Source organism: Pteropus vampyrus, unplaced genomic scaffold (assembly GCF_000151845.1).
Source record: "Pteropus vampyrus isolate Shadow unplaced genomic scaffold, Pvam_2.0 Scaffold89, whole genome shotgun sequence".
NCBI lineage: Eukaryota > Metazoa > Chordata > Mammalia > Chiroptera > Pteropodidae > Pteropus > Pteropus vampyrus.
In genome coordinates, this window is record NW_011888870.1 from 1,381,876 (window position 1) to 1,400,847 (window position 18,972).

The 18,972-nt window shown below is 45.2% G+C and overlaps 1 protein-coding gene and 1 non-coding gene across 6 annotated transcripts in view; one reads left to right on the top strand and one right to left on the bottom strand.

Moving 5' to 3' along the window:
* XPNPEP1 (X-prolyl aminopeptidase 1) overlaps positions 1-18,972 on the top strand; it is a 47,134-nt gene that overhangs the window by 14,333 nt on the left and 13,829 nt on the right. For 3 of the 5 annotated variants that reach the window (XM_011363766.2, XM_023532734.1, XM_011363768.2), the window contains 7 exons: positions 7,335-7,398; positions 8,617-8,721; positions 11,734-11,841; positions 12,159-12,302; positions 13,947-14,042; positions 16,342-16,423; positions 17,929-18,139. In XM_011363766.2, coding sequence (XP_011362068.1) covers positions 7,335-7,398; positions 8,617-8,721; positions 11,734-11,841; positions 12,159-12,302; positions 13,947-14,042; positions 16,342-16,423; positions 17,929-18,139 — 810 coding nt within the window. The remainder of the gene's footprint in view (positions 1-7,334; positions 7,399-8,616; positions 8,722-11,733; positions 11,842-12,158; positions 12,303-13,946; positions 14,043-16,341; positions 16,424-17,928; positions 18,140-18,972) is intronic. The other 2 variants (XM_011363767.1, XM_023532735.1) reach the window with 1 other exon arrangement.
* Positions 16,095-16,213, bottom strand: LOC111742243. Its single transcript, XR_002781237.1, has one exon. It is a non-coding gene; the product is annotated as a 5S ribosomal RNA (ribosomal RNA).

Consider the following 18,972-nt stretch of genomic DNA (forward strand, 5'->3'; position numbering starts at 1 on the left):
TTATAACCTTTAACTGTCATTTCTATTGCTGTAACTTAGCCATCTGTTCTGTGAGGTGGGAGAAGCTGTGTTGTGTTTGTTTGGTACATGTTTCCTGACTGCCTGCTCAGGGCTAAGAGTTGTGGCAAACTCAGAGGGCAGGCCGTTAGCATATAGGTAAGTATATGGGCTCTGAAAACCGTCTGGGTTCAGATGCCGGATTTGTCACTTAATCAGCTGCTTGACCTCAGGCAAGTTACCTCATATTTCTAAGTGTCAGTTAAAGTCTCTGGGTCTCAGTTTCTTCATCTGCAAAAAGGGGATAGTGACACAACCACTTCATAGGGCTGTTGTTAGGATTAAATGAATTAATAGATACAAATGCTTAAAACGTGTCTGCCACCTGATGAGTCTCATCATATTAGCTGCTATTATTATTATTATTATTACTGTGATAGAGATGAAAGGGAAAAGATTAAAGAGTAGAAAAGCCACGGTCACAAATGCTAACACAGAATGTTAGGAAAGGACTAGATTAGCACTGTAAAGTAGAAATATGTGGGGCACATATGTAATTTAAAATACTCTCATAGCCATATTTAAAAAAGTAAAAAGAAACAGTGAAATTAATTTTAATAATATATTTTATTTACTCCATTATGTCCAAAATGTTGTCATTTTAACACATCGATATAAAAATTATTAATGAGATATTTTACATTCCTTTTTCTTATACTAAAGCTTTAAATCCATGTGTATTTTACATTTACAAAACATCTCAATTAGAATGTGAAATATCCATTTGAATGTGAAATATTTGATCCATATTTAGATTTTATAAAATTCACAGTTGAAAAAGTAGACTTACATACTCAAGTTGTTCGAAACATTAAAGTTTCCTAATAACTGAGCATCAGTTTTTAAATTTATATTTAAATTAATTAAAATGAAATAAAATGAAACATTCAGTTTCTCAGTCACTTTATTGACATTTCAAGTGCTCTGTAGTCACATGTGCTGGTGACTGTTGTAATGGACAGCACAGATTTAGATAAAGTATAGACTGAATTCATATGTCAGAAGGAATATGTTAAGCTGACAGGATCAAGGAAGGCTTCATGGAGGAAGTGTGTTTAAATTGGAATGTGAATAGGTAGAATGTAGGTACTTGGAGATAGGTACGAGCAAATCCATGGAAGCAGGAGAACATGAACAATAACCTTAAAGAAAGAAAAAAAAGGGTCCTGGTCAAGGCCATTCATGAGCCACCCATGTCATGGGTGCCCTTGACCACCAGAGTCAGGAGTTTATGTTTTTGTTAGACAGTTAGAACCCATTGAGGGTCTTCGAACAACAGAGTGACATGATCAGTCAGAGGGAGTAGTATTTAGTATGGATCAGAGAAGGGAGGCACTCAGAACTGAGAAACAGTTACTAGGAGGCCATTGCAGGATCCCAGCATTGGGGTACAGATGGGTGCTGGCTTTAGGAGCAGAAGAGAAGTGAAAGGTTTGGATGACAAGCAGAACACAAATTGAATGTGAACCTTGCAGGTAGATGGCAGAGGGCATTGAAAGTTTGGAACCCAAGAGCACTTGTGATGGTGCCATCTACAGAAAGAAATGAGAAAGTCCCGAGTTCCTTGTTTTGGTTTCTGTGGAGAGATGGGGCATAGTTGGGGGAACTGCTAAGTGGACTCTGGCTCCTTGCCAGGACTGTGAGGACAAAGAGGAAGGGTTGGCTTTGTGTTTGACCTGCCACAGCAGCCTCTTCAGTAATAAGAGAGGATGCCGTTCTTTGTGGCTCTTGTTCCTAATTGTTTCATTTTAGGCTACATTCAGAGTTGATGGAATCTCAGGGGTGGGGAATGGAGGGTGTTGGAGAATGAAAGGGAATCATGAATTCTGTCCTTTGTATATTCTCCAAAACACAAATACAGACATACAGACACCCACACACTGTTCTGTGTTAGAAGGGAAACGCACCCCAGATGCATAATTACACAAGGCCTTGGCACTGCCTTCAGGGTTCTGCTTCTCGCTGTCCTCTGCAACTCTAAGGTTTTTTTTTTTTTTTTTTAAATGAACTCTGAACAAGGGTTGTGATGTTAATGAATTTGGGCCCAGGGGGACTTTTAAAGTGAGCAGCTGTCCGTACTCTCTGGTAATCTGGATGTTTTCATGTACCATGTAAGTCAGATGTTGGGATTCGTGGGCACCACTGGTCCCAAACCAGGGGAATCATTGGTTGGAGCCGGAGCTGCATCAGCAGTCCCTTGTAGAAATCTGAATTCTTCATCTTCCCCATCCATAAGGTCCCATATTGCACTCTTGGGATCAGCTTAGTCAAAGGGTCATGTTCTGTCAGAGGTGACTCTGCCAACTGAGCTTTCGGCTGTGTTTATGGTTCCTCCTGGAAGACATGAATCAGATTTTCCTGAACTCTTTGGATGCTAATCCCATTTCTCCTGGAGTTGGCTTCCTGTTTTGTATTTCTTAAACAGACTCTCTCCTGAATAGGGGTAGTGATTTTTATTTCAGAGTGATTTTTATCCATTCTTTTAATTAGATTAATGCCAGCTGTGGTATGATGTCTTGAAGTTGCAGTGGCCTGGTACTGTGGCTTTATTTCTTGCTCATATAGCAGTCCAGAGTGGGTGTTCGTGGTTGGCGGGTGACTTTCTTGCACTAGGAAGAATAGCAATTCAGGGATCCAGGTTCTTTCCATCCTGTGACGCCACCATTCCAGCTGGCAGAGGGGAGGGAAGGAGTATGGAGAGGGCACACCCATTGTTACCTGCTCTGACCAAGACATCACTTCACACCCACGTTTCATTGGTGAGAACTAGGCATGTGACCTCACCTAGATGCGAGACGACTAGGAAATGAAGGCCTGGAGGGGAAGCCACTTTCTGACGAGTGTACACCAAGGAAGGGGTGTGAATCTGTGGACAGCTATTCATTTATCTATATACTTTGACTTGGTTTTATTTAAGGGAGAAGAAAATGCCAAAGACTGGATGTTACTTTGTTCTTTGGGGACAGGTAGCCCTTGTCTCCATCCATAGTCCAACCTCTGGGACTTCCTGCGGACACATAGCCATTTATTTATTCATTTGGTTTCATTTTTGTTGAGAACTTAGTATATCTGAGGCACTGTGCCAGACTCAGGCTTATGAGTGAAGGGTCAGTTAAGGGGAAATATGTCACTGCATTATGGACCCTAATAATTTTAATAGTTATGCTTATCTCACCAATTAGCCAACAACCTTGCTTATCCTATTCCATTTGCATTTGGCCGCGTTGACTGCTCTTAAAATGCAGTTCTGCTCATGTCACCACCCCTTCTTGAACTTCTAGTCTCTCTCTAGAACTTGCAAGATAAAGTTCATGCCTCTTAGTGTGATCTTTGAGGTCCTTGACCATTGTCTTCAGTATGCCTTTCCAGGAATCTCTGCTGCCATACCCTTGAACTTTCTGCCCCAGCTGTCAGGCTAATTGGCTCTCTCCCTCCACAGACCTCTTTATTCTGGGCCATCTGGCATCTTTCCCCCTTCCTGGATGGCTTTCTGCTTCTCCTCACCTATTTATGGTGGCCCACATCAAACCTCTGAGTTTGGCCTGATGCATTCAATACAGATCTGAGCATCCTTGAAACTAGCAAATAGTTCATTAGGACTAGTATTTCATGGATGTCTGCCTGTCTTTGCTAGCCAGATTGCCCACTCCAAGATATTTTTTATATTTTCTATAGAGTCTAGTGTATAGCCCGGTGTGTAGTTACAGGCTCTGCAGTTCATCAGAAGCTTAGCATGTGCTTATTGCTTTATGTCACACCTCAACCTTCCAAGGTGGGCATTTTTATCATTCCTGTTTTACAGGTGAAGACGTTGAGGCCAAGGTTTACCGAGCTACTAAGTAGGGGAGCCAGCCTTGAGCATAGATGTGATTGGGTGTGGGAGACATCTGTTACGTGGTAGATGAAGGTAGAGGTAAATGTGGGGCAGGCCATGTGTTTCTTGTTTCCTTGGAGTTTATAATCCAATTGCGCAGACCAGATGTACACAATCTCCATACAGAGTAAAAGGTTGTTTGGCAGTGTGGCAAGGCCATGGGCCTTTGAAAGTCAGACCTGAGCTCAGACCTTAGCTCTGCCACTTATAGCAGTGGTTCTTTGGAGAAATAAGTAATTTACTTCTCTGAACTTTGTTTTTCATCTGTAAGTAGGGAGGATGATACCTTCCAGAGTTGCTCTTAGGATTAGAATTAGAGGAAATAGATATAGTTATTGGCCACTAGTAGGTGTTAGTAAATCTGAGCCGATGTTATTTGTTGTTGTCACTCGAGGGAGGGCATGGATCAATGCCAGCGTGGATGGTCCGGTAAAATTCAGAGATGTGGGAGATGTCGGAAGGTGGATGAGTCAGAAAGCTTTGTGAAAGATGGTGCATTTGGGCTGGATTTCGAGAGGTGGCTAGGGCTTTTTTTTTTCCCCCATAGTTTACAGATGTGCTTTATTTGGCTGTGTATTATTTACATTGTTTGATTAGATGCCAACATTTTAAAACTGAGCGATCTCTCATGAACACTCATTTACCTTCTCCTGAAATATTGAAAGTTGGCAATCTGTGGCCTGCATTCCAGCATGAGAGGAATCAGATGAGTAAGAAGGAGCTGCTGTCTCTAGAAAAATCACCCCTTGTCTTGCTTTACTTTTTCAGTTTACCTGCCTGTACCCCTAAGGCATTTGAGTTTGAAACTCCGGTTATAATCCTTTCTGTCTTTTTTCCTATTGGATAAGTATTCTTTTCTTTTTGCTGTTGTAACAAATTACCACAAACTTAATGGTTTATAATAATACAGATTTGTTATCTTGTAGTTCTAGAAGTCTGGAGTCTAAAGCGGGTCAGCATTTTGATAAGCTTACTCTGAATATGTGTGAGGAGTGGGTTGTAGGGGCAGTGGTCCAGGAAGAGATGATGGAGGCTTGGACTGAGTACTGGTGTTAGAGATGGAGTGATGTGGATGGTTTTGGAGAAAAGGCCAACAGCTCTGCTTCTGTGCCTTTTTCCTTACAGGCTATGGCTTTGGCTTATTTTAGACCTTATGCTGCTCTCTAGGGCGAATGTTCTGGGCTTTGCCAGCTTCAGGGCTTGGGGAAGAGTAGGAGGCCCGGGCCCATTGCTTGTCTGGCTTCTGCTTAGTCTGTTGGTGTGGAGGTGACAGTTTCAGTAAGCGATGTCTTTCTGGCACGTTGACCAATGTAGGTCATGTCTAGACTTTCTTGCCCTAGACCTTATCTTGACCCTAAACCAAACATATCCACCTGCTGCTTTTTGAGAAACCTTCCTTCTACCTTTGCTGACGAGCACCTCTAGGTGAACCCTTGTGGGTGCCCTGTCCTTACTCTCCAGCTTGCCGAGATAGGGGTGGGGCACTCTTCAAAAATTGTGTCCCCGAGTGGAAGATGCCGGGCAGGCCAAAGTCAGCAGTACCTTCTCTCCTAGCCCTTTGCCATGTCCTCATTCTGTGTCATAGGTGGAGGAATCTCAAGCCAGGGAGCCTCCTTGTTTATGGAGAGTACCACCATCTCTATGCCTTCCCCATTGTGCACTGTGATTTTTTTAGTACAGGAGTTATTTTTGTGAACTTAATTCCGCAGCCTCTTAGATGTCTTTTTACCATTCAGGGAGAAGAAATTAATAATATCTTTTCTGCTGCATATATGCAGTACTCTCCGGTTTCTGGCGAGTTGTTTTAAACATTAACTGTTCTTCACAACAGTCCTGGGAGAAGAGTGGGACCCCCTTCCACCCATTTTTGCCTTTTTTTAGTCTTGCACCAATGATTACTGGGTTAATAGATAAATGAAGGTTCTGCAGTTCATAATACTGGTGCCCATTTCTTTCTATATCCTTAGTGCGATCTGTTAAATATTCCTTTATATTTTGGGGGATAAAACATGTGTCTGCTATTGCATTTAGCCATCTGAAATGACTGTTTTAGAGATGAAGAACTGAGGCCAAAAGAGGTGATGAGACTTGTTGCGGACCACATAGCTAGGCTGCTAGAGGGCAGTTGTGGCCCATAGCTTTCCATCTTGCCGTCATGATTCTCTCTGCTGGCCCACCTAGCTTCTCCGTGGGTAGTGGTCTTGTGGCTGGCTTGGTGAGAGAGACAGCTCTTACCCACACAGTAGAAGTGGAACACAGGTGCCCTTTTTTCCTTTACAGCATGTGGACTGTTTAACATGCCATGGGGTCCAGCCAGAAGCCCCATTCTCTATCCTAAGTATCCTTAACCCTGCTAGGTACTTATCTCAGGAGAAACCTGCTAATGGTAGGAGGAGCAGCAGCTCTGGTCTCAAGCAGACCAAATCCTGGCCTTGCTATTGACCTGCCAGTGGGCAGGTTACTTAGAGTCTGTCTTTGAACCTCTGTTTTCTCATTTGCTATTGGTATTCCTTTTATCAGTCATAAGGATGAGGTAATATGTCATATAGGGGCAGCATGGCATAGGGCTTCAGAGATTAGGCTGTAGAGCTGACTGCCCGAGTTCAAATCCTGCCTCTGCTTCTTGCCAGCTGTGTAACTTTGGGCCAACTACTTAACTTTCTGTGCCTCACTGGCTATTACCAGAAATTGCATACTGTGGCCTTATACCCTCTGCCCAGGAATGAGAACTTACTTTTTTTCAGTCCCTAACCACCTTTCATTCAGAAGCATGGGGATTATCATCTGGGAAGGACCTGGATTTGTCTATGATGTTTTATTTTGCTAAAGTTTTCTGGGTTGGAGGAAGTGTTTCTCCTTTTTCCTTAGCAGGAAGGAGTAGGATCTGCGTGGGAGTGATTGGTGATACTACTTTGAAGGGGGACACAAACAGGAAGTTCAGAAACAAGTTAATACTTAATGAGATTTAAGTTAGAGAATTATTGGCACTTAAAACAGAAGTTCAGCCTTTTCAGAAAAATAACAGATGTCTAAATGTCAGTGGCAAGGAAGGGAGAAAGCTACTGGTTTGTTTTTTTGAGTAAGATCTCAATGAGGAAAGAGCAGTTTTAATCAGTTTCTCTTGACTTGCTTTGTGCTGCAGATGAGGAAATAGAGGTGAAAGGGAGCAACTCTTTTCGCCCTTAATTAATTAAGATCTTTTGCCCTGTGCGCTAATTTTTTTCTTTTCTAATGTTCAGCTAGCCTTTTCAGCTAGACTGCTCGTCCCTTGAAGGCAGGTGCCAAGGATACGCCAGCGTTTGTAGTCCCTGCTGGGCCTAGCACAGGGCTGAGCACGTGGAAAGCAAATGGCGCCAGCACGTGACTGATTGAGGTCCAGTTTATTGTCCTTTTTGTTTTCCAGAGTGAGTACATTGCTCCTTGTGACTGTCGGCGGGCCTTCGTCTCTGGATTCGATGGCTCTGCAGGTGAGTCACTAAATTCTCTCTGTTCTTGTGCTTTTGTTTGCCTCCTAAAAATAATTGGAACGAGTTTCAGCCTGTGATATAGAACCAAAAAGAAAATGCAAACCAGACATTCTTCACTGAGCCCCTACAGAAAGGTATGAGTTCCCAGCATCCTCTAGCTCCCTAAGGTCACCTTTTAGTGACCCTTTTTTCTATGCCTTTACTTGTAAAGTTTTAAAAAAATTTTATTTAAAGAATGTTTTTGAACTTTCTAGTGAATATAACATAAATACAGAAAATTATATCAGTTAAACTGAATATGTACTTGTGCAGCTAGCACTCCAGATAAGTAATGAGACATAACTCCCCGTACTCCCACTTTAGCTTACTGGTCCTGCTTAATTCTCCAAGTTCTTGACTTTTGGTTTCCCTGTTTTCACTTTGGGCTTAAATAACAGCGGTTAATGTTGAGCCGCGTTGGTGCCCTGCCCTAACTTTTCCAAGGCCGCCGTGCCCTTTAGTGTTAGGGCGGGTTATCCCCTTCAGACTCACGTCCCTTTAGCTAGCTAGAACTGGCGAGAGCTCCTCTCTCCATGTGGTTAGCCCACTGCTTCCTTCTGTGTAAGTGCTTGTGTTGCTTGGCACTTAGGATTGGGTTTGGCTGACACCTCTTTGGAAAGCCCTGAGTTCTGCCAGGCCTGTAGGAACCGAGGGCAGGTAGAGGTGGGAGGCATAAACTCCCACTGAGTCATCACGAACACTCACAGGATCCTCTTGGTCTCTGTTGGGAAACGTGAAACACTCCTTTGGGTTTCTGGTGGAGCAGATCGCTGTGATCACACACAGGAATCATTTCTGCCTCAGTCTTGTTAATTATGAGGCCATTTTGGCCTTGGATCCACAGTCTTCTTTTCATCTTGCCTGGACTCATGCTGCTCAGGTTGGGTCCTTTCTGTGCAGGAACTAGTACCCAGGCAGCCAGGGCTGCTCAGGACCGTGTCTTTCAGAGCCTGGCCCATAGCTGCTTCTCTGTGGCATTGTCTTCTCTTGCCTGGAGGTTTCCCTGGAGCCAAAGCCCCATCTGCCCCACTAGTGTGGTGCTGGGCGGCTGGGCCTCTCGGGAGCTGGGGCCTCTCGGGAGCTGGTGCCTCTCACCATGCTTGCCCATCTGCTGTCAAGTTGTACAGCTTCTGGGTGGTTGTCAGAAAACTATCTCGTTTTTTTGCTCCCTTGCTCCAGGCACAGCCATCATCACAGAAGAGCATGCAGCCATGTGGACCGACGGGCGCTACTTTCTCCAGGCTGCCAAGCAGATGGACAGCAACTGGACACTTATGAAGATGGGTGCGTAGAGGCATGGCCATTCCCAGCCTTAGTTGGCCAGCTCTCAGAAGGGACCCTAGGGCTCCTCAGCACTCCTGATATGAACCCTTTTTAGAATTGAAGGTGTCTTGGTCTACTCAGGTTGCCATAATAAAATATCATAAACGTGGTGGCTTAAACAACAGAAATTTGTTTTCTCAGTTCTGGAGGGTGGAGGTTTGAGATCAGGTGCCAGTGTGCTCAAGTTCTGGTGAGAGCTCTCTTCCTGGCTTGCAGACGGCTGTCTTCTCACTCCTTACATGGCTAGAGCTCTGTTTCCTCCTCCTCTTAGAAGGCCACCAGTCCTGTCGGATTAGAACTCTGCCTTTATGACTTCATTTAACCTTAATACTTCCTAAAACTCCTATCTTCAAATACAGTCATACTGGCGGTTAGGGCTTCAGCACATCAATTTTGAGGGGACACAGTCCAGTTCATGGCATGAGGAAAACCAAGAAAATAGCTTCCTTATATATACTTACCATTGTGCATTCAGTTTTAGAAGGTCCTGGTTCAGGATACTCATTTTAATGAGGGAAAACAGAGGACCAGAGAGGACAGTTATTTGCTGCAGATCATATCACATGCCATGCATTTGACTCATGCACTGGAGGCCTTTCCCCTGCTCTCTGCTGCTTAATGATTCAGAGTAAGATAGAGATAAGGGGCCATTGGCAGTAGAGGCTAGGATGCTCTTCCCCTGAGGATCTTGGACTCGCTTCTGGCACCTCAGCTTTGGAGAAGAGCACAGGATGGGAGAACTTCCTTGGGCAAGTTAGTCCACTTTCAGTGCTTTCGTTTCCTCGTCTGTAAAATGGGATAATAAGAGTAAGTACCACATAAATTGGTGAGAATTAAAGAAGCAATATATGGAAAGTATAGAGCTCAGTGTTTATCAGAAAATAATTATTTGTGTGTACTCTCATTTTTCATTTAATTTTGTGCTGTGTGTATTTCTCCTTGTCATTAAAATAGTCTTTAGGAACATGGCTTTAGTGGTTGTACAAAGGTCTCTTTCTCCTGAAGTTTGAACTTGGAGAGTAGAAGATAAGGAGGGAAAAGAGGCTACCAGAGCTGAGTGAGGAAGGGACGAGGCACAAAACTGATATTTCTTGTTTGTTGTAGGAGGAAATGAGGAAGCAGGTTGTCACCAGACTCATAGTTATGGAACAGAGGCTGTTGACACTTAGTTGAATTGAGTTGAGTTGACACCAAGATCTAAGCAGCTAGCATACTGAAGTATGTGTGTTTGTGTGCATGCTCGTGTGTGTACATGTATTCACATACTCTCCATACACACACATATGTGTGTTGTTTATCTTAGGGAGGCTTTAGGAACATTTTTGTCCTGGCAGTAGATTTATTGCCGAAGTTATTCTCCCTCTCCTCCTCCCCCTTCCCTCCCCCACACTCACACGCGTGTGTGCACATGCACAGGCATTTGGAAACTGTGGGGCTGTTACAAATGGACAAGCTGCTAGGCCTATAAACTTTTTAATTACATGCCTCTGTTAATGGCTCCTATATTCTTAATATGTATGTATATTTGTTTATATGTCAGATATATTTGCTAGCATCCATCTGTATTTCAGATATGAGCAAAGATTAGTTTATTTTTTAGAAAAATAACACAAATAGAAATTCTAGTATTTTCTGCTTGCACCCCAGTGGGTCACTTAGTGTCCTCCTGAGGTGTGGACATCCCTTTAGGGCTCAGAACTCCAGCTGTTAGGTCCATTACCACTTTGGGGGTCAGAGTGTCAGAGGAACTATATTGTCTGCCTTTTCCTTAAAGTGGGTGTGTGGCGGCCTGAGGGATGAGTCCTCCTCTCTTCTAAGCTCTCTCCTTGAGACTTCTCTTCCCTAAGCCCACCTTTCCTCAGGCATCTCTCCTGTATTGGGAGATTCTGGTGGGTTTGGTTGGTAAGTGATTCATCCCTGGGGCTTTGCCAAATATCTGCCTGTTAGGAGATGACCTGACTTCATCCTGTGAAAGTTATATTAGGGGCATTAAAGAAACTTCATTAATAAGGGGCTTGTTTAGTAGTTTGAAAAAAAGGGAAGAATCAAATAGCAAAATAACAACTTAGTGCCAGCTTCTAGGCATTTTTTTTAGAACTGAGATTCGTGAGCTCACTTCCTTATAAACCTTTGAACTTCCCTTCAGTGGTTATGTGGTTATCAGTACTCAGTAGAGAAAATAGTAAAGGTAAGTACTGTTTTGGAATGTCTGAACATTCACTCTAAACATACATATATTTAACCAAAATGTTAATTGCTTAGCAAAGATCTGATTTAAAAAGTATATATCCCAAACACGGAAGATACGGCTTGGATTAAAGAATAACTGGAATATCAAAAATAACTTTATTTCCTTTCTTGAAACTTATTTCGTGTCTTAGGACTAGCCTCTTAGAAACAGAAAGGGCTGTTTCCTTTTGGGAGATGATGGGAAGCCCAGGGAGCCATGTTGAAGACAGTGATGGCAGTTCTTGTGTGTCCCTCTTGTGTGTCCCTCTGGGGAGATTTTTTTTGCTGCTGAGGCTCATGTTCAGCCTTCGAGTCAGCCCCAGGTGTGGGGTGGGTGCTTCTGTCTGCAGCGCTGTCCTCCAGATGAGGAGAAGGCACTGCGGCATGCGTTCCCCTGTTCTCATCAGGTGACCAAGAATAGTGAAGTGGCTGAAGGCTGATGAGATGATCTTTGTGATGATACCATGTACCTTTGTTGCAGTGATTCCTAGGGTGCCATTTTTACCAGAGGTCTAATAAAAATTCTGCTTTTTTCTTTCCTGTCTCACCCTTATCTTATGCTTTCCTTGATTATCATCTTACATTTCTCATAGCCCTCCAGAGGTAAGGGAGGTTGAGATTTTCCAGGTCCTGCCAATCTACCTTAAGATGCTTACTAACAACCTTGCTATCATGACGTTGGTGAATTGCATCCTTCTGGATAGGATAGTGAGCTCAGGCCCACTGGGAACTGTTTCCCACCAGTTCGTCCCTCCGTAGGTCTGAAAGACACACCAACCCAGGAAGACTGGCTGGTGAGTGTACTTCCTGAAGGATCCAAGGTTGGTGTGGACCCACTGATCATTCCTACAGGTGAGCGAGCTCGGCCCTTCGAGCTTGGGCGAGAAAGTAGGTTCTAGGTGCCTTTCTATCCTTGTTTGCTTGTGGTCTGTGGGACATTTATGGGCTCAGCATGACTCGATGCCACAGTAAAGGTCAAGCAAGGTAAGGAGGTAAATTCCAGCATAGAGGTGGGGAGGCCACTGGTGGCGAAGATGTCTTTTTACAGGTTCTCACCCACATATGGGGGCCACAGGAGGGTCACCTCTTAGAGGGCGCCAGGCTCCCACAGCCCTGTTGCCTGTTGTGGGCATTCAATTCATGGCTGGCCGATGCGTGTTTCTCCTCAGATTACTGGAAGAAGATGGCCAAGGTTCTGAGAAGCGCTGGCCACCACCTCATTCCTGTCAAGGAGAACCTTGTGGACAAGATCTGGACAGACCGTCCCGAGCGGCCCTGCAAGCCCCTCCTTACTCTGGGTCTGGACTACACAGGTGAGAACTGTGGCCATGCCCAGTAGTACGTCCAGCCATCGTCCCCTCCACCTGTCGCCATTGTCTCCATCTGAGTCCTCTGAATCCAAGTCAGGCTTGAGCTGATGGGAGGATTTTGCCCTACCCTGGCACGGTGGGGGCATTTGGTGAAAGCAGGGGCTTTATTCATTTCCACAGTTGCCACCTACTTGCCACTTACTTTGGCAGAGTTAACTCTTGGAGAGCTCTTCTGGGCAGACTTTAGGTGCTGCTAAGATGGCTTTTTTACTGCTCAGTTGCTAACTGCCCCTTCGACGCGTCTGATATTGGAAACAGAGCCTAGAGATTTCTAGGTGCCATTTCCTTTTCTTCTTCCAGCATTTGTAGACTTACCTTGCTAGGCCCCCTGCCCTCTCATACCTTCCACTCTAGAGGCTTCGGGGTGGAGGTGCGTTCCTTCGGATAGAGGTGGGCGAGGAGCAAGTTTTGTGAACGATTTGTGGGAGATGAAAGTGTGGATTTATGGGACAGTGAGGGCGTGCAGAGGGAAAGGCCTGGGAGGTGGGGCTGCTGTAGAAACCGAAGAGGAGAGGTGGATGGGGGATGTCTGGAATGTAGGCAGATTGCCCAGAGGGGTCCTGGGAAGAAAGCATTACAGCCCAGACTCTCCGCCAAGTTTTAAATAGCATTCCTGAGCCGAGCTTCAAAGCAGCATTTGGTTATGGGGGCAGTCCCCAGCTTGTTTTCCTTGTGACACGCTCTGACGGTATGGCAGATTGTGGGGGCTGGGTTCAGTGTGTGGCCCAGGGTCAGCTAAACATTTTCTGTCTGCGTGTCTTGAATTTTTTTTTAAACTGAAGCAGAGGCTCTGACTTATTGCTTGTAGAGGGGAGAGTAAATGTTGCTGGTAAGATTTATGTTCAGCCAACATTTGAGTGCCCACTATGTGTGGGACACTGTGCTAGGTGCTGGGTGAATAAGACAGATGCCTGCCCTGTTTACAGATGTCTGTAACCTGAGTTACAAAAGCTGTTTCTTGGACAGTGGTGGTGATGGGCTACAATTTCATCCTGGGGAGCAGCAGGAGGTCCTGGCTGTGTCTGATAGGGCAAGTGTAATTTGGAAGTGGTAGTCACAGGGAGTCAGGCCGTAGGGAATCGCACTGGAAGGCGAGTCTCACTGCTCCGGGAATGTAAGGTGGCAGGTGATACCCCCGACCTCTAAGACTGGGTACATTCTCTTTGTAGGGCAGTGTGTGCTCAGAGCTCCCCGGGCTGCTGCTTTCACATCAGTTTTTATACTGTGCTGTAACAATTGCCGGTTTTGGGTTGATTGCCTGTCTTCCTTTCTAGATTGTAGGCCCCATGAGAGCAGGGACTGGGTGTTACTCAAAGATGTAACCACAGTGACCAGCACTGTGGCTGGCAGCATTATGCTTGGGAAGTCTAGATGCTTCATAGACATTTGTTGGATGAACAAATGAATCAGTTTCGCTGGTGACGTAATCAGGGCTCTTGATAGCTGGCTTCAACAGAGTCACACCTCTTGTGTAGGGCTTAATTCCAGGCCTCCTGTCTGCCCAGGCAACACGTGCTGGTTAAGAATGTTTGGGACACAGGTCCCTGGGACCAGAGGCGGATTTGCAAGTTCGTATGTTTTTTGCAGGTATTTCCTGGAAGGACAAGGTTGCAGACCTTCGGTTGAAAATGGCTGAGAGGAACATCTTGTGGTTTGTGGTCACCGCCCTGGATGAGATTGCGTGTGAGTGCTTTGATTTCACTATTTGGGCACATTACCCAGCCTCTCCTTTGGTTCTCTGGGAATCTGTGTGTTCATGCTATTCAGCTTTCTGAGTAGCCAGGGAATACACAAATGACTATGTCACCAAGTGGTTATACGATATGATATGCCAGGTAGGATGGAGAAAGAATTATAGGGAGTGGGGGAGAGGAATGTAGCCTGGCCCTGAGTAGTGTTAGACAGCCAGAGGCTGGTGTTAAATCTATGGTGATGTCACCTCTGGCTGGTCTCTCCAGGACTATGACATCTCTGTGGAAGACATCTTTTGTGTCTGCAAGCATTCGTGTTTCTCTGTAGGTATAGAAGTGGGAATATAGGAGACATTTTTTTCTTTCTATACTTTTCTTGTGGTTCCCCAATTTCTTCACAGTGAGAATATTCTAGAAATACTTCAGAAAACTTAGAAATATTTCTAGAATATTCTCACTGAGAAGGTTTCACCAAGCCTTTTGATACAATAGCAGTTTCTCAATTTTCAGACCTTAAACCACCCTTTGTTATAGTCTAGAATTTGAAGGAATCTGGTTGAACCTTCCTGTCCTGTCTCCTGTTTTCTGACTAGATTTGACCCAGGGTCACTGAGAAAAGGCACTGCCTTATCTTTTTATTTTCTCACCAGAGAAAGAAACACTACTACATAGTGTCCTATCTTTCCAAACCACCAGTCTCCAGACTTTGTCAAGTGTATCAGTGATTTACATCCCTAATTAACTTAATAATCTCAGCATGCGAGAAAATAACATATAAAGCAAATTTCTCCCCTTGATTACTAAAAAAACACATTGCCATGTGGAAAACCTGGAAAACGCAAAGTAGAAAAAAGAAAAAAATCACCTATCATCTGTTACCCAGATACAATCACTGTTAATATTCTGTGCATATGTAAATTCGTAGCTTGTTTTTCAACCTATCAGTATACTCTAAGCATATAAGCATGATTTTTAGTGATTATTAGATATCCCATCATATGGTTGGTTACATTATAATTTACTTAACCATTCCCCTAAGAATGACCTTTGGTTATTTCCAGTTTTTCCACAATTCCATTATTATACTGTCATCAAAATCTTGGTGTATCAGAATTGGTGTCATAGTTTTTGATAGTTTTCTTTCTAGATCTGGTTGGCTTTTAGGGGTGGTTATTTTGGGTTACAGGATATGCACGTGGTTGGGCTTTGACCTGTCTTGCTACTTAACTGCCAGGAAGGTTGTACAGTGGTTTATGAATACACCCATGGTGCCACACCCTTGCCAGCCCCAGGTGCTCTTTTATTTGTTAAGAGTTTGTTTAGTCTGGTAGATGAAAAACGTTGCCTCCTTGCTTTACTTTGAGCAGCTATTATTTTAAAATAGAGGCAGTACTTTTTACACCTGGGGCTTTAAGTGCAGGGATCCTCAGGAGAGAAAGCCTTAGACAGCTGGAAGCCCTGGGGCCAGAGCTGTGCTCTCTGCTGGTCCCTCTCCTTTCTCAAACGTCAGTCACCAAACTCTCTGACACTGGCTGTAGGCAGGTCCTGTGCCCAGTCCTGGTAGCACAGCTGACCCTGGGGTGAGCCCGCAGGCTCAGGTTTCATTCAGGGCCTCTCTGACTCACTGCTTTTGTTCCTCTCCTAAAAAGTTCCGCCTCCACGGGGCTGTTGACCCTGCCTGGAGGGCCTCATTTGTCCTCTCTCGTGGGTGGGTCTCAGTTTTTCTTCCCTAGGTAGTTTGCCTCGGAAAGGAGATAGTGCTTGGCTCCTTCCCCATTATTTGGGAGTGCCAGAGGTTTTTCTGCGGCAAGGCCAGGCTGGCAGGTCACCACCAGGCGGACCATTTCAACTCTTTGTTTGGAGGGTATTTCTCATGTTTTCTGACCAATAACTTCCTCCATTCCCTTCTTGGGACGGTGAGATGGCGGCATAAGAAACAGTTCTGGTGCCATCGTCTGGTGGACATGAGCAACTGCACCTCAGAGATAGAACCCGGAAGTACAATTCCTTGCCTTTTGATTGCAGAATTTTTTTTTTTTTTAAATACCTACAGCACCTGGTCTTCCTAGGTGGTCTCCCATCCAAGTACTAACCAGGCCCAACCCTGCTTACCTTCCGAGATCAGACGAGATTGGGCACGTTCAGGGTGGCATGGCCGTAGACTGGTTCCTTGCCTTTTGAGAAAGGCCACTGAATCCTTCCGTAGCAAGTTGAAGCTCTTCCCTCCCCTGCAAGCCACCCCTGAAATCTCAAGTCAGGCAGGTGACAGGGACTCTTTTTCTTTTTTTTAGGGCTGTTCAATCTCCGAGGATCGGATGTGGAGCACAATCCAGTATTTTTCTCCTACGCAGTCATAGGACTAGAGACGATCATGTGAGTGTTTGTCCCACACCTGAAAGTTCTTCCTCACAGCTACTTGGAGCCCCGAGTCCCCTTTCTTGTCCAGGCCCAGCAGTCACTGTTTGACATTCCACCGATCTGCTGCTTTTCTCCTGCTCTTCCCTTTCTTGCTTTCCCCGCCTCTCCCTTCTCGTCTAAATGCCTCTAACAGTAGGCATTTATTTATATCCTACCTCAACCCAAATGATTTGAAATTTATGAAAGTCTTTACAGTACTATGAGATAAAAGAATAAGTAGGTGAGGACTTCAGAACAAAACCGAGTGAGGTTTAGTTCACAAAATTCCTGCTGCAAAGTTTCGTTTAGGCTACACGTTTGACCCCAAGTTTTCTAGCAGCCATTGCAAAGGGTGTGTAGCTCAGTTACAAGTTATACAATCCAACTCCATGATGCAAATAAACCAGTCATTTTGAAGGTCAAAAATGGCACAGGAAAACCCCTGTGTCACACCTTATCCAGTTGTCAGCTTGTCTTTTAAAGTGTTGCTTGTGGCCTTCGCGCTATTGCTCTTCTTTTTAGATGGCTTTTTGCATTCAGACCACACATTTATTGAGTGCCTGTTATGTGCTAGGGTCTCTGTTGGGTGCTAGGGTGAATGAGACAGACAGGGGCCCAGGTCAGAGTTGGGAAATGAGTGTCTGCTTGGGGGATTTAGGCACAAAAGTGGTGACTAACTTGTCAGTAGGACAGGTATGGGTGTCATAGGAGGGGCCTGACCTAGACTTGGGGGTCAAGGAGACTATTGAGGAAAGCAAGTATTGAAGCAGAGATTAAGGGTCCACATGAGTTGGCTGGATGAATGGGGGGGCAAGGGGAATGGTGATCGAAGCAGAGGAAACAGCATTTCAGAGGCTCTGGGCAGGAGAGAGCACCGTGTGTGTGGAGGACCTGGAGTGTGGGTCAGTGAGCTTGGAACGTAGAATGTGATGCCAGAAGGTGAGCAGAGCCCGTATAAAAGAAGGCTTTGTGAGCCAAGTTCAGGAGCTTGGGCTCTTATCCTGAAGATACTGGGGAGCTATTGAATGAGATTTTCACAGGGAACCATATATTGAGGCTTGTAAATCATAAGGAGTATTATGCCTATGAAAAATAGCATGCTTAGGGGAGACTGGAAGCAGGTAGATCAGTTAGGAAGCTGTGACTGTCATCCAGCTGAGAGATGGCAGTGGCCTGAACCAGGACAGTGCCTGGGCCAGGCTGCAGGTAAAGCTGGACAGATTTGAGGGAGATTTAGGCTGTTGGTCCAAAGACCTTAATTTAGGAGGGAAGGAGCGGCATGGGGAATTGGGTGGATGCTGACAATATACACAGGGGCAGGGAACAGAGTTCGTAGAGCAGGATTTGCGAATGGAATGAGAGGAAGGAAAAGCTGCTTGGTTTTGATTACCAAAGGTTAGAGCCTGTTGTGTGTGCTGGGGTCTTTTTTCTTATTGACGAACCTTCCTTTTTCTGTCACCTCACCTCTGGCCCCTCTGCAGGCTCTTCATTGACGGTGACCGCATAGATGCCCCCAGTGTAAAGGAGCACCTGCTTCTTGACTTGGGGCTGGAAGCTGAATATAGAATCCAGGTGCTTCCCTACAAGTCCATTCTGAGTGAGCTCAGGGTTCTATGCACCAACCTCTCCCCGAGGGAGAAGGTGTGGGTCAGCGACAAGGCCAGCTATGCTGTGAGCGAGGCCATCCCCAAGGTTGGTAGCCCCACTGAAGCCCACCTAAACCCTGCCACACTCCAACTGCCAGGCCCTTCCCAGTTCTGGTGTCGTGTGACTTTGTCTTTGAAGCAGAGGTTGTTCAGGCCGATCTCCAGGACTGGCTGTTGGGTCCGAGGTCTCATCTTCCTGGATGAGCCCTTTGGGCTGGAGCCGTGTTGAGAGGCTGAGGGCCCTGGGAACCCATTGAGTCCTGTGTTTTTCAGAGTATGGCACGAGAGATGACTTTAGATTTCTTTAAATGTATCTGTTTTAAAACTGTTTTAGCATATACTAGAAAAAAAATATAGTATGTGAGATCATGATAATATAAAAATGATTTCTTGAGACAAAGTTGAGTTTAATGAATTAAGTTGATTTAAAGATAGTCTGAAGGAAAGTGTTAAGGAAATGACAGTCCGGGGGTAGCAGCCAGGATGAGAGCTGCGCACGTGGTGTGCGAGTGCCTAGAGCTTGGGAAACGCGACTCCTCCAGCCCCACATCATTTTATAGATGAGGAGACCTGAGGCCCAGGGAGGCTTCTGGAGTTGGGGATTTGTCAGATCAAATAATAGCGATAACCTTGTCCTGACCAAGCTGCAGCCTGGCAGCTGGTAACTGTCACCTCAGTTTTCCTTAGGGCCTGGGGCAGGACTGAAATCCAGGCCACCTTAAACATCACCTTTTTGACTGCCCTGCCCTTGGCCTTTGACAAGCCCTGCGATGTTCTCTCTTCATTGAGCTGTGGGCCTTCCTGAGTGTGACGCTGTGAGACTCAGTTACTCAGAGCTTCCCTTCCTTGACTGAAGTGGGGATCACATCTGCCTTCTCT